General features: G+C 34.9%; 1 protein-coding gene across 2 annotated transcripts in view; it reads right to left on the reverse strand.

Annotated features, from left to right (window-relative positions):
* C8H12orf40 (chromosome 8 C12orf40 homolog) overlaps positions 1-13346 on the reverse strand; it is a 97543-nt gene that overhangs the window by 29955 nt on the left and 54242 nt on the right. For both annotated transcript variants that reach the window (XM_059185647.1, XM_059185648.1), the window contains exons 7-9: positions 2462-2988; positions 2160-2229; positions 1026-1086 (exon numbers count right to left, since the gene is read on the reverse strand). In XM_059185647.1, the coding sequence (XP_059041630.1) occupies positions 1026-1086; positions 2160-2229; positions 2462-2988 (658 nt within the window). The remainder of the gene's footprint in view (positions 1-1025; positions 1087-2159; positions 2230-2461; positions 2989-13346) is intronic.

Below are 13346 nucleotides of genomic sequence, written 5' to 3' on the forward strand. Positions count from 1 at the left end.
ATTATATTAAATGCATTCATAATATGCAGTCAATGCATATTTATTGAAGACAAAAAGAGAAAACAGTGTAGTAGAAAATATAGTGTCAAGTAAGACTCTGAAGCAGCGCCTGGGTGGCTCAGTCGGTTGAGCATCAGACTCTTGATTTCTGCTCAGAATCTTGGGCTCAAGCCCCGCATTGGGCGTCCTGCTCAGTGGGGAGTCTGCTTGTCCCTCTAACTCTGTACCTCCCTCTGCTCTCTTTCTCTCTCTCTAAAATAAATTATAAAATAATAAAATTTAAAAAAATATTAAGAGTCTGAATCTTTGAGTATGTTATCTTTAACAAGTCATTTCATCTCTCTAAATCAGAGTCTCTTTTGCACTGAAGCTCTTACAGAATCAAGCCCTTATAGGTTAGGAATGAAGTACATAAAGCTCCTAGCACAAAACCTGGACTGTTGTAAAAATCACACACCCTTATTATAAGCAGCAGTTACAACTTACATAACCAATGTTTATAGCTCTTTCAGTATTCTTAAACATACAACAATGTTGACCATAGGACACTGAAACCTAAATGCTTTCATCTTGGAAGAAATTTTATAGAATTTACAGAAAGAATTTTTAAAATATCTAAATTGACTCATAAAACAAACTGAGAGTTTCCAGGGGGAGAAGGGTAAGGAGAGGGTGGTGTGGTTATGGACATTGGGGAAGGTATGTGCTATGGTGAGTACTGTGTATAAACCTAGTGATTCACAAACCTGTACCCCTGGAGGTAATAATACATTATATGTTAATAAAAAAATTAAAAAATTTTAAAAAATCTGGATTGGTTTGTCTTAAAGCATATTACAGGTTTGCAAAGGTGTTAATTTTATTTCTAAATCCAAGCTAGAATTTCCCCAGAATAAAAAAAAATATTAATCTCAGAGGAAATTTTTTGATAAAAACTAACTTTAAAACAAAGTAAACTGCCAATAATAAAATATGACATAACAACAACTGACTTAACTGGAAAGATAATGGAAGATGTACTTTACCTCATCAAATCCAAAGTCCCATGACTGCTTAGAACACAATTCTTCCAAAGACATATTACACCTAAGGACCATAAATAAGATGCTTTTAAAGTGTGCCTTATTTCCTATTGAAAATTATTACTCTAAATTATGGTTTCCAAAGTTGGCTTCAGGTCAGAATTATAAGAGAAGATTTTTTGAAAAACAATTCATAAGCTCCAACCTAAAGAGTTTATTTATTACATGCGGATCAAATGTGACATTTTTAATTTTAAAAAGTCACCCCCCTCAAGTGATGTAGACATGCAGCCAGACTTGGGAATTGTGTTCTAAATCAGTTTCATAAAGTACATTTTAAAATTCAAGGCCTACCATGCTGTTTTTCATTCACAAGTTTCTGAATATTTAGGGATTTGACAACAAAGCAGCTAATTTATTGATTTTATTAAATAAGGTGTGACTCTTCATTTTAAATAATTTGTTGTGTCAATCCCATTAAAATAGCAACTATACGCTCTTTTTTATAAATAGGAATTTTAAATACTTCCCTAAGAAAGTATTTTCAAAATAAAAATATATTCTAGTTAGTGATTTTCAGTTACCAAAATGTGACTAAATCACAATTATTACCAAGAAAGTTTGGGCTATTCTGAAACCAGAAATTTTGTTTAATTCCCTATAAATAACAGTCCCATAAAATGTTAATATGCTTATGCCATTAACGTTGAATTCTATCACTCTCTTGTTCTGATTCTATACTAACCAATCAACCTTCCCAAGGAGAGCTGAACCAAAAGTTAGAAAATATGCTTACCATGCAAGTAAGCATTCCTATATTATGTGACTCGACTCTTCCTCACTGTAAATTAATAAACTACATTCTGGTGAGTATACAAGTTTCTTGAACACATAAGTGAGTTTTCTCAAACTTTATTAATACTAAGATTCCAGATATTTTTAAAATAGCAAATATGAGCACCATCCTCTCAAATAAGTTGATATTACCAAGATTCTGACAGCTGAGAAGTCTTCCCTGAGGCTAGTCTATCCAATTCCAGAAAGCAATATGCCTACTGACTTTTCATCAATTCAAACATTCAACATGCACCATCCTAGATCCTGATTTGTAGTCCCCAGATTTACCTAAAAACTTACATATGATTCACTGGGAATTTCTGACTTCCCTTCTGTGGTGTCTTCACTTGGAAATCACATTTAAATTTTCCTTTAAAAATAAAAGTATGCGTTGAATTCAAAACCTTAACAGAGACTACTTGTTTTTTAATTTGAAGCTTACAAACTACATAGAAGAACATTACTGATCCAAAAAGTCTTATAAAAGAATGTCATTCTATTTTTAACTTCCTATTTTTACACGCGCACACACGCACACACACACACACACACTGAAAACAAAAAAATCCCAATAGATTATGTTTTCTATGTATAACACTCACCTTTTTTTTCAGAGCTGGATGCATAACAATTATTTTCAAAAGATGCACTAAGAGTATTTCTTTCATTATTATGGTACTCTTCTTGATACCTCTTGTTTGGCTGACACTTTTCTGGACAACTTGTTTTATTAAAAGTAGAATTACTAACAGTCAATTCTGGATCTGAAAAAATACTTCTAATGTATCTACCAGTTGGATCATTTTTATTATAACTTGTGATTGCACAAATATCTCCCATACTATCATCACCACACTTGTCAAACGTTTTCTTTATCCTCTGTTGATCTATGTTTAATAAATTGATGACATTTTCACGAGTAAAAGAGTTACAATTCTCCGATTTAAGGCTGGTTGTTGGCTGGTTCACACCTGCAAGAAAATTTGAAACCTCTCTTCTATTTTCTCCCCAATTATGTTGTACTGATTGTTTTTCGGTAAGGAATTCTGACTGTCTTCGTTCATTCATGCTTCCACATTCTTCATCCATAACCACAACAGGTCCAGTAAGGAAATTCCTACTGTCTGGACTTTGAGATAAATAAAAATATATTTAGCAAGAAAAATATATAGCATTTTCATTTCAAAACAACTAAATTCTTAGAGAATATACTGGGCAACTACTAATACTTACCTACACTATGTTTTAATTTTTTTAATTTAAATACACAATTTGCTTTGGGTCAAAATTTGTCTAATGTACTATTCTAGTACATTAGTGAGTATAAAATAATCTACACTTAATTCAGTATTTCAAAATGAAAATTAGCATAGGTTCAATTTACTGTTATATTAACAAAAAAAAAAAAAAAACCCCGTAGTTTGTCTTACCATCTATAGTAAGATCTAGTGAATAACCTGAACAATTACTATGTATACTTCTGCTTCATTTAACCATATAAAGATATTTAAATACTGTGATTACCCTGTTAAACATAAATCAAATAGTCATGAGAATATTATAATAGATTTTTCTCAACCTAACAACTCTGAAGTTACCAAGGCAGAAAAGTAGATACAAATGCATATATAAATAATAAAGCCAAAATACAAATTAGATGAAAAGGTTAGACTAGATAAATTTTAAGTTCCTTTCTAATGCAGAAATCATAATTCTACTTTATGTCCAACTTGTATCAAATCAAAGTATCAAAGGACATAATTAGAAATCAAGATATTTCAAAATTTGTTGTTACTGATGATCAAAAAATTCACTTGGGGTTGGATTGTTCCAGAGGTTGGAGGTACCAAGAAATTTAGAAAAGAAATATAGGCCACTAAAAATCTGACTGATTTTCAATTTTACTTATTTATTTTTTTTAAAGAATTTATTTATTTATTTGACAGAGAGAAATCACAAGTAGGCAGAGAGGCAGGCAGAGAGAGGAGGAAAGCAGGCTCCCCGCTGAGCAGAGAGCCCGATGTGGGGCTCGATCCCAGGACCCCGAGATCATGACCTGAGCCGAAGGCAGAAGCTCCAACACACTGAGCCACCCAGGCGCCCCTCCAATTTTATTTTTTAAGTTATTTTTAAACACCTAACAAGCAGGTATACTTGTTGTGTTCCAGACACTATGCCATGTGTTGTGGACAGAGAAATAAAAAAGTTCAATTTGCTGTTAAGGAGAGATATTTTACCCACAAATGTTCACAGATCACAATCCTACACTATTAATCAACATAGGTCTCACTGGGGTTTGGGGCAATATAATGCTGTTATATTATACCAAAAGGCATAACACATAGCATGCAATGATATACAACATTAACACCAGAGAAATTATTACTCTAAATTTTAAAAAATGTAAAGACAGACTTATCTATATATATTAAGCAGATATTTAATGTATGCCTATTATGTGGTAGGGAGATAATACAGCTTATATTCTAGTTAAGGAAAATAATAGTAACTATTAATAAGAACAAAGGATAAAAGAAATACAGAAATAAACAAATAAAGAAGATAGTTACAGTGCCTTTATAGATGCTACAAGATCATATGATGGAATAACTTGTGTTAGAAGTCCTGTATCAGATGGTGTGGTTGGAAAAGCCCCCAGTAAAGAAGTGATAAATAAGAATGGTTAAACATGTGAAGAAAGGAGTAAACCTACTCTAAGGGGACAGAGTAATAAGCACAAAAGCAAAATATGCCACACATTTGAGAAACAAAAAGGAAAGAACAGGGGTGTCTGGGTGGCTCAGTAGGTTAAGCATCTGCCTCTAGTTCAGGTCATGATCTCAGAGTCCTGGGATAGAGTCCCAAGTTGGGCTCCCTGCTCAGTGGGAAGTCCGCTTCTCCCTCTGCCCCTCCCCCAGCTTGTGCTATCTTATCATTCTCACAAATAAATTAAATCTTAAAAAAAAAAAAAAGATTGAATAGAATCAGTGAAGGAAATGGCCCCAAATTACACAGAACTTAGTATTTCTAATTCTAGTATAATTAATATACAGTGCTACATTAATTTCAGGTATACAATATAATGATGCAATAATTCTATACATTACTCAGTGCTTAACATGGTAAGTATACTCTTAATCCCCTTTACCTATTTTACTGACCCTTCCCACCCACTTCCCCTCTGGTAACCACCAGTTTGTTTTCTAAATTTAAGTGTCTGGCTTTTTGTCTCTTTTTTCTTTGTTCATGTGTTTTTATTTTTTATGGCTGAGTAATATTCCACTGGGTGTTTGTGTGTGTGTGTGTGTGTGTGTGTGTGTCCTTTATCCACTATGGATGGACACTTGGGTTGATGCCATAATTAAGCCATTGTAAATAATGCTGCAATAAACAAAGGAGTGCATACATTTTTTGAATTAGTGTTTTAATTTTCTTGAACACCCAGTAGTGGAATTACTTGGTCATATAAATAGAGCTTCATTTTTTAAAAGAACAATAAGAAACACTGAAAGGTTCTAAATACAAAAGTAAAACTGACTTGCTTTTTGCCCTGAAAAATATCAGTTTGACTGCCAGGTGAATATAAGTTTCAAACTTCCAACTGGCCAAAATGAAGCAAGAGGAACTAGACTTACCCTCCTGACTGGTGCAATTAAAAAGACTAGACAAAATATATGAGATAAAAGTTTTCATATATGGAGGCACCTAGGTGGCTCAGTGGGTTAAAGCCTCTGCCTTTGGCTCAGATCATGATCCCAGGGTCCTGGCATCGAGCCCACATCGGGCTCTCTGCTCAGCAGGGAGCCTGCTTCCTCCCCTCTCTCTGCCTGCCTCTGCCTTCTTGTGATCTCTGTCAAATAAATAAATAAAATCTTAAAAAAAAAAGTTTTCATATATGGACCATCAAGTAGAAAAGGAAAATGATTCTTGAGAAAGAAAGCAATTGAGGCGAACCTCATGACTGCTCCCAGCTTACTGCCTACAGAAGGTATACAAGCCATAGAATATAAACGGACATCCCAGTCAGAGCTCACAGATTCCCTTTGTTGAGAAAACAGAGCTGGGGGTTCTAAAAGAATACAGAGGATAGAGTTCACACGGCAGAGTATCCTTAGGAGAGTGCTTCAAGGAGAGAGCATTCTGGAGATATAGGGAGAGTTCTCAAATCTTCAGCTAAGCATTGATCAGCACATGCATATGAAGAAATAATACCCAAGGCTGGCAGTGGGGAGGAGAATAAAGTATCTAACAGGATAAGATGGGAAAATTTTGTTTGTATCAACCAGAGTGGAAAAACCTCATAATTCAAAAGGAATCACAGAGTATTCAGAAGGGTATTGCCTCAGCAGAGGGCAAAATTAAGTATAGGCTAAAGGCATATGTGGTCCTGCCTAACAAAATTTAAAGCAAACCTCAGTAAAACCATAGTATTTCCAAATAACTAAACTGTATCCAGAATAAAGCTTAGGATAGTTTATAGGGATACAAACATCTCCGGACAACCAAAAACATGAAAATCAGAATTCACAGAATCCAAATAAAATTACCAGGAATAAAAAGAAGCAGAAAGTACAACCCATAATGAGAAGAAAAATCAATCAGAAACAGACCAAAAAATGACAAAATGCTAGTATTTGTAGACAAAGACATCAAAAAAGTTAGAGGAAAGACTGAGCATGTTAAAATAAATGCATGGGAGATATAAATAAAAGTTAAATCAAGCTTACAGAGATGAAAAGTATACTGAACAGATTTATGAGTAGATGAGACATCAAAGAAGATACAACTACTGATTCTAGAGATAAAGCAATATAATTTACATAAGGTGAAACAGAGAAAAAATACTGAAAATATATAAATAAAGCATCAGTAAACTGGGACACAACTTCAATTGGACTAAGTTAATGTAATCTGAGTCCCCAAAAAGGAAAAAGAAATCATAAAAAATATTTTAAAAATTAATGGCTGATCTGTTTCCAAATTTGATAAAAACAGTGAGTCCACAGATTTAAAAAGCTCAACACAGCCTAAACACAGGAAGTATAAAGAAAATGAACATTCTAATCAATGGATAAAAATCCATGGTAGAAAGTACATGACAGAGAATCCATGATAGAAAAATCTTAAAAACAGAAAAACCATATATTGTAGATACAGATATTAAGATAAAAATGACAGCAAATTTCTAGTTAGAAACAATGCAAGTCAAAAGACATCTTTCAAAAAGAGTAAAACACAGACAAGTATACAAAAGAGAAATTAATCACTGGCAGACCCATACTAGAAGAAATGTTGAAGTCTTCAGAATTGAAGGAAAACATCACCAGATGAAATTCTAGATCTACACAAAATCAAGACCACCAAAAATGGTGGTGAGAAGGCAAATTGTGCAACCAGTCTGGAAAACAGTATGGAGGTTCCTTAGAATATTATAAATAGAGCTACCCTACAACTGAGCAATTGCACTACTCTAAGAAGGGGCATATGCACCAAATTGTTCACAGCAGCAATATCCACAGTGTCCATGCCAAGATGTCCTTCAACAGATGAATGGATAAAGAAGATGTGGTTCGTTTATACAATGGAGTATTACTCAGCTATCAGAAAGGATGAATACCTACCGCTTGCATTGACATGGAAGGAACTGAGGAGATTATGCTAAGTGAAATAAGTCAGTCAGGGAACTCCTGGGTGGCTTAGATGGTTGGGCATCTTTGGCTCGGGTCAGGATCCCAGGGTACTGGGATCGAGCCCCACATTGGGCTCCCTGCTCAGCGGGGAGTCTGCTTCTCTCTATCTCCCTCCCCACTGTCCTCCCTGCTTGTGCTCTCTCACTCTCTCTGTCAAATAAATAAATAAAATCTTTAAAAAATAAAAATAATAAGTCAATCAGAGAAAAACAATTATCATATGGTTTCACTCATCTGTGGAATGTAAGGAGTAGCACAGAGGACCATATGGGAAGGGAGGGAAAACTGAATGGGAAGAAATCAAAGAGGGAGACAAACCGTGAGACTTTTAACTCTGGGAAACAAACTGAGGGTTGCGGAAGGGAGGGGAGTGGAATGAAAGTGTAACTAGGTGATGGGCATTAAGGAGGGCACACGATCTGATGAGCACTGGGTGTTACACACAACTAATGAATCACTGAACACTACATCAAAAACTAATGATGTACTATATGTTGGCTAACTAGATTTAAATAAATAAAAAAAAAAAAAAGATATTTAGCCTCAGGACAAACTCCAGGGAATTACTCATGGTTTCTTCTATTTTGCTCATAAATGTTGATTAAGAAAGTTAAAAAAGGGGGTTTCTATGTGGCTCAAAAGATTAAGTGTCTGCATTTTGGCTCAGGTCACGATCTCCAGGTCCTGGACCAAGCCCTGCATCTGGCTCCCAGCTCAGCAAGGAGTATACTTCTCCCTCTCCCTTTGCCTCTCTCCCCTGATCATGCTCTGTCTCTGTCTCCAATGAATACATTTAAAAAAAAAAAAAAAAAAAAAGAGGGTTTAAAAATAAAGAGAATGAATTCTTGCCATTTGTGACAAAATGGATGGAGCTTGAAGGTATTATGCTAAGTGAAATAAGCCACACAGGGCAAGAAAAATGCCATGTAGTTTACCTATATAGAGAATCTAAAAAATAAAACAAGCAAACAAAACAAAATTCATGAATACAAAAGATAAGCTGGTGTTTGCCAGAGGGGAGCTAAGTTGGGGTGTGGGTCAAGTGGGTCAAGAGGTTAAAAAAAAATTCCAATTATAAAATAAGTTGTGGGAATGTACAGAATGGTGATTATAGTCAGTAATATTACACTGTATACTTGAAAGTTACTAAGAATAAATCTTAAATATTCTCATTACAAAAAAATTATAACTTTGTATGGTGACAAATGGTAACTAAACGTATTGTGATCATTTTACAACATATACAAAGATTTAATTATAATTTATACCTGAAACTAGTATAATGTTATAGGCCAATCAGTTTTAAATTTAAAAAAATGACCAGGAGGGGCACCTGGGTGGCTCAGTGTGTTAAGCCTCTGCCTTCGGCTCAGGTCACGGATCTCAGGGTCCTGGGATCGAGCCCCGAATCGGGCTCTCTGCTCAGCAGAGAGCCTGCTTCCTCCTCTCTCTCTGCCTGCCTCTCTGCCTACTTTTGATCTCTGTCAAATAAATAAACAAAATCTTAAAAAAAAAAAAATGCCCAGGAAAAAGAAGGAAGAAGACACAACTCATATTAGTAATGAGAGAATGACATCACTTTAAGTGTTAAAAATTTTAAATACATAGTAAGAGAATATTATGGATAACTTTAAGTCAAAATTCTACAACATAGATAAAATAGATGCACTCTTTGTATGACAAACTACCAAAGCTCACTAAAAATAATAATAATAATAATAATAATAATAATAATCTGACTACCCTGTATCTCATTTGGAAATTATAGTAACACAAAACAAAAAAAACCTTCCTACCGAAAAACTCCATACCAAGCGGCTTCACTGATGAACTCTATCAGACATTTAAGAAAGAAATGGTACCAATTCTACATTAACTCTTTCAGAAAATTACACAGGAAGGAATACTCCCAACTCACTCTATGATATCAACATTAGGCTAACAGCAAACCAGATGAAGATATCAAAAGAAACATAGAAAATAATATCCCTCATAAAGATTAATGCAAAAATTCCTGACAAAATTTTAGCACATCAAACCAAGAAATTCATAACAAGAATAGCACGCTGTAACCAAGTGGGGTTTATCTCCAGAATACAAGGCTCATTTAACATTTAAAAATGAATCAGTGTGGGGCGGACTTCTGGAATGACATGTGAAAGTCTGGCAAATAAATCCTGCCCCCCCCCCCGCCTCAAAAAGTAATGACAGTACCAGATAACACTTGTAAAAACAATCATTTCAGAATCTGGAGAGTAACAAGGGCATGCAAATAAACTGAAAAGCAGTACTTCAAGAAAAACTACTAAACCTTATTAGCAGGAACAGTGGGGGTCTGGAATTTTAGCTTCAGGAAGCTACCTTCCTTCCACCCCTACTCCATGGCTGGTACTACCAAGGTTCAGTAGTCTAAAAGACAAGGGAGTCCCATGCCCAGGAATTTGTCAAAAATAATCATTACCTTGGTGGCAAACCATCAGGAAAGCCCAACAGTACAACTAACTGGGGCGGCAATACTTGGAGCAAGCAAAAAAACATCCAGAAATTTCACAGAGAGATCCAGGGAACAAACAGGCATAATGACCTCTAATAAACTGCAAGAAACCTCAGTGGTCTGAAAGGCTGCCCACATGTATAAGTCTGTATTCACACTCAGGAGAGGACCTCAAGTGTCTATACTCATCCCTGGTTGAATGTGAAGTCCTTCACATAGGAAGAAGCCTTATTGGCTCAAGATGTTTAAACATAACCTCCCAAGTAATCACTGGCTGGCCTCTAAGCATTGGTGGAAGGAAAATTATAGTCTTAAATGCCTATACTAAACAAAAAGAAAATATCAAGTAAGTTAAAGTTACACTTTAAGAATCTACCCCCAAAAGGGGGGGGGGGGCAACCAAACCCAAAGCAAGCAGAAGATGGAAATTATAAACATTAAGGCAGAAATCAATGGAATGGAAAACAGAAAAACAGAGAAAAGTGGTGAAATACAAAACTTAGTTCTTTAAAAATATCAATAAAATTAGCAAATCTTTAGCTATACTGACCAAGACAAAAAAGAGAAAAGACACAGATCTAGAATTAAAGAAGGGACATCAGGAATGCCTGGGTGGCTCAGTCCTCTATCTGCCTCTGGCTCATGATCCCAGAATGCGGAGATGGAGTACTGCATCAGGCTCCCTGCTCAGCAGGGACATCAACAGTGACTTTACAGAAATTAAAAGGTTTTCAAGGAAATACCATAAACAAGTTTATACTAACAAATCACACAACTTAGATGAAATGGATAAATTCCTAGAAAAACATACATTACTACAACTGACTCAAGAAGTTAGAAAATGTGGACATTCTAACATTTAGTAGTTAAAAGTCTTCACAGAAAGAAAAGCTCAGATGCAAAAACACTTAAAGAAAAAAATCACACCAATTCTCCACTAATTCTTCCATTAAATGGAGGAGGACACAACTTCCAGCTTATTCTATAAGGTTAGTATTACTTTGGCACCAAAGACACTAACAACAAAAAATATATATATATTCACACCAATTTTCATGAATAGAGACATAAAAATCACCAAAAAAATAGTAACAAACTAAATCCTACAATATATGAAGAGGATTATATACCATGACCAAGCAGCTTTTATCCCAGGAACCCAAAGTGGTTTAATATTTGAAGATAAAGTAATATACAATGTATTGACAGAATAAAGGTGGAAAAAACTACATGATAATCTCAAGAGACTCATAAAGAATGTTTGACAAAATCCATGATACAAACTTTAAAAGAACTAGGAATAGAAGGGAATTTCCTAAACCTGAAAAAGGACAACTACAAAAAACCCATGGCTAACATAATAGTGAAATGTTTTTTCTTTAAGACTAAGGATAATGCAAGCATGCCCACTCTTGGCTACCTGCTTGCTATGCAACACTGTACCAGAGGTTCTAGTTACTGCAGTAGTCAAGAAAAAGAAGTAAAAGGCATCCTGACTGAAAAGAGAGAGGTAAAAATACTTATATTTATGGACAACATAATCCAGTATGGTAAAAAAAAAAAAAAAAAAAAAAAGAACTAAAGAATCCATAAAACCTCTAGAACTCATAATGAGATCAGCAAGATCACAGGAGATAAGATTAATGTAAAAAATTATATTCCTGTATTTTATCAATGAACAATCCAAAAATGAAATTAATAATAAATACCATTCACACCAGGATAAAGAGAATAAAATAAGTAGGAATAAATTCAGCCAAAGAAGCACAAGGCTTATTTACTGAAAGCACAATAACATTACATTAAAGAAGTTAAAGAAAAGTAAGTCTGGGGCGCCTGGGTGGCTCAGTGGGTTAAGCCGCTGCCTTCGGCTCAGGTCATGATCTCAGGGTCCTGGGATCGAGTCCCGCATCGGGCTCTCTGCTCAGCAGGGAGCCTGCTTCCCTCTCTCTCTCTCTCTGCCTGCCTCTCCATCTACTTGTGATTTCTCTCTGTCAAATAAATAAATAAATAAAATCTTTAAAAAAAAAAAAAAAAGAAAAAGAAAAGTAAGTCTGACATACAAAGATGAGTACCATATGACCTCACCTGTATGTGGACTCTAAAAGGTGACATTCCAAGAAGCAAGGAGAGAACTGCCAGGAGCTAGGGAATGGCAGAAATTTGGGGGATATTTCCACCTTAAAGTTAGTGATTCTTCCAATCCATGAGCACGAAGTTATTTCTCCTATTTATTTTTTCTGAATGTCACAACAGCTTCCTTCAAAATAGTCCCAAATTAGAGCTATCCCAGATGTCCATTAAGAATAGAATACTATTTGTACACCTGCAACTAATAAAATACTGTATGTCTACTATACATTAAAAAAATAAAGTATTATATAATATACAGTGGAATAACATACAGAAACGAAAAAGAATTAAGTACTAATCCATGGAATAGCAAGCAACAGCATGGATGAATCTCCATACCAAAAGAAGATCACTATATAATTCTATTTAAATGAAGATCCAAGACAGAATTGATTAATATATAGTGACAGGGGTCAGAATGGTGATTACCGTTGGGAGCTATAGACTTGGAGGAGTGTGAGAAAACCTTCCAGTATGTTTGAAATTATCCTCTCCACCTCTCCCTACCTCCCCACCCCCCCCTCCCCTCAATCAGCTTTACTGAGATAAAACTGAAAAGAAAAAGCTCCTTGCTCAGCAGAGAGCCTACTTCTCCCTCTGCCTGCCACTCCCTCTCTCTCTCATTAATAAATATAAATAAATAAAAATAAATAAAAATAAATTGTATATATTTAAGGTGTTCAACATGATGATTTCATATAAGTGTAATTTGTGAAGTGATTATAATCAAGCTAACTAGCATATTCATCACCTCACATAACCTTCGCAAGTATATGAGGTAAGTCTACTTAAGAGATACTATATTAACAAACTTCAAGTATGTAATTATTAATTATAGTCACTATGTTGTATACTAGATCCCCAAAATTTATTTGTCTTATAACTGGAAGTCTGTATATTTTGAGTTGTGACTCCCCATTTCTGCAGGGAACATAATTATATGTCATTTACATAAGACTCTAGAAAATAGACTAATCAACAGTGACAGAAAGCAGATAAGCAGATGCTTGGGATAAGAATAAAGGTTGTGAAATGGCCAGAGGAAGATATTACAAAGATAACCAAAGAAACTACTGGTGATGGTGAATATTTTCATTATATTTGACACAGGTCAAAACTTATCAAAGCACGCATTTTAGATAAATTCAGTTTGTTCCATGTTGATTACAC

This window comes from Mustela lutreola, chromosome 8, assembly GCF_030435805.1.
Source record: "Mustela lutreola isolate mMusLut2 chromosome 8, mMusLut2.pri, whole genome shotgun sequence".
Lineage (NCBI taxonomy): Eukaryota > Metazoa > Chordata > Mammalia > Carnivora > Mustelidae > Mustela > Mustela lutreola.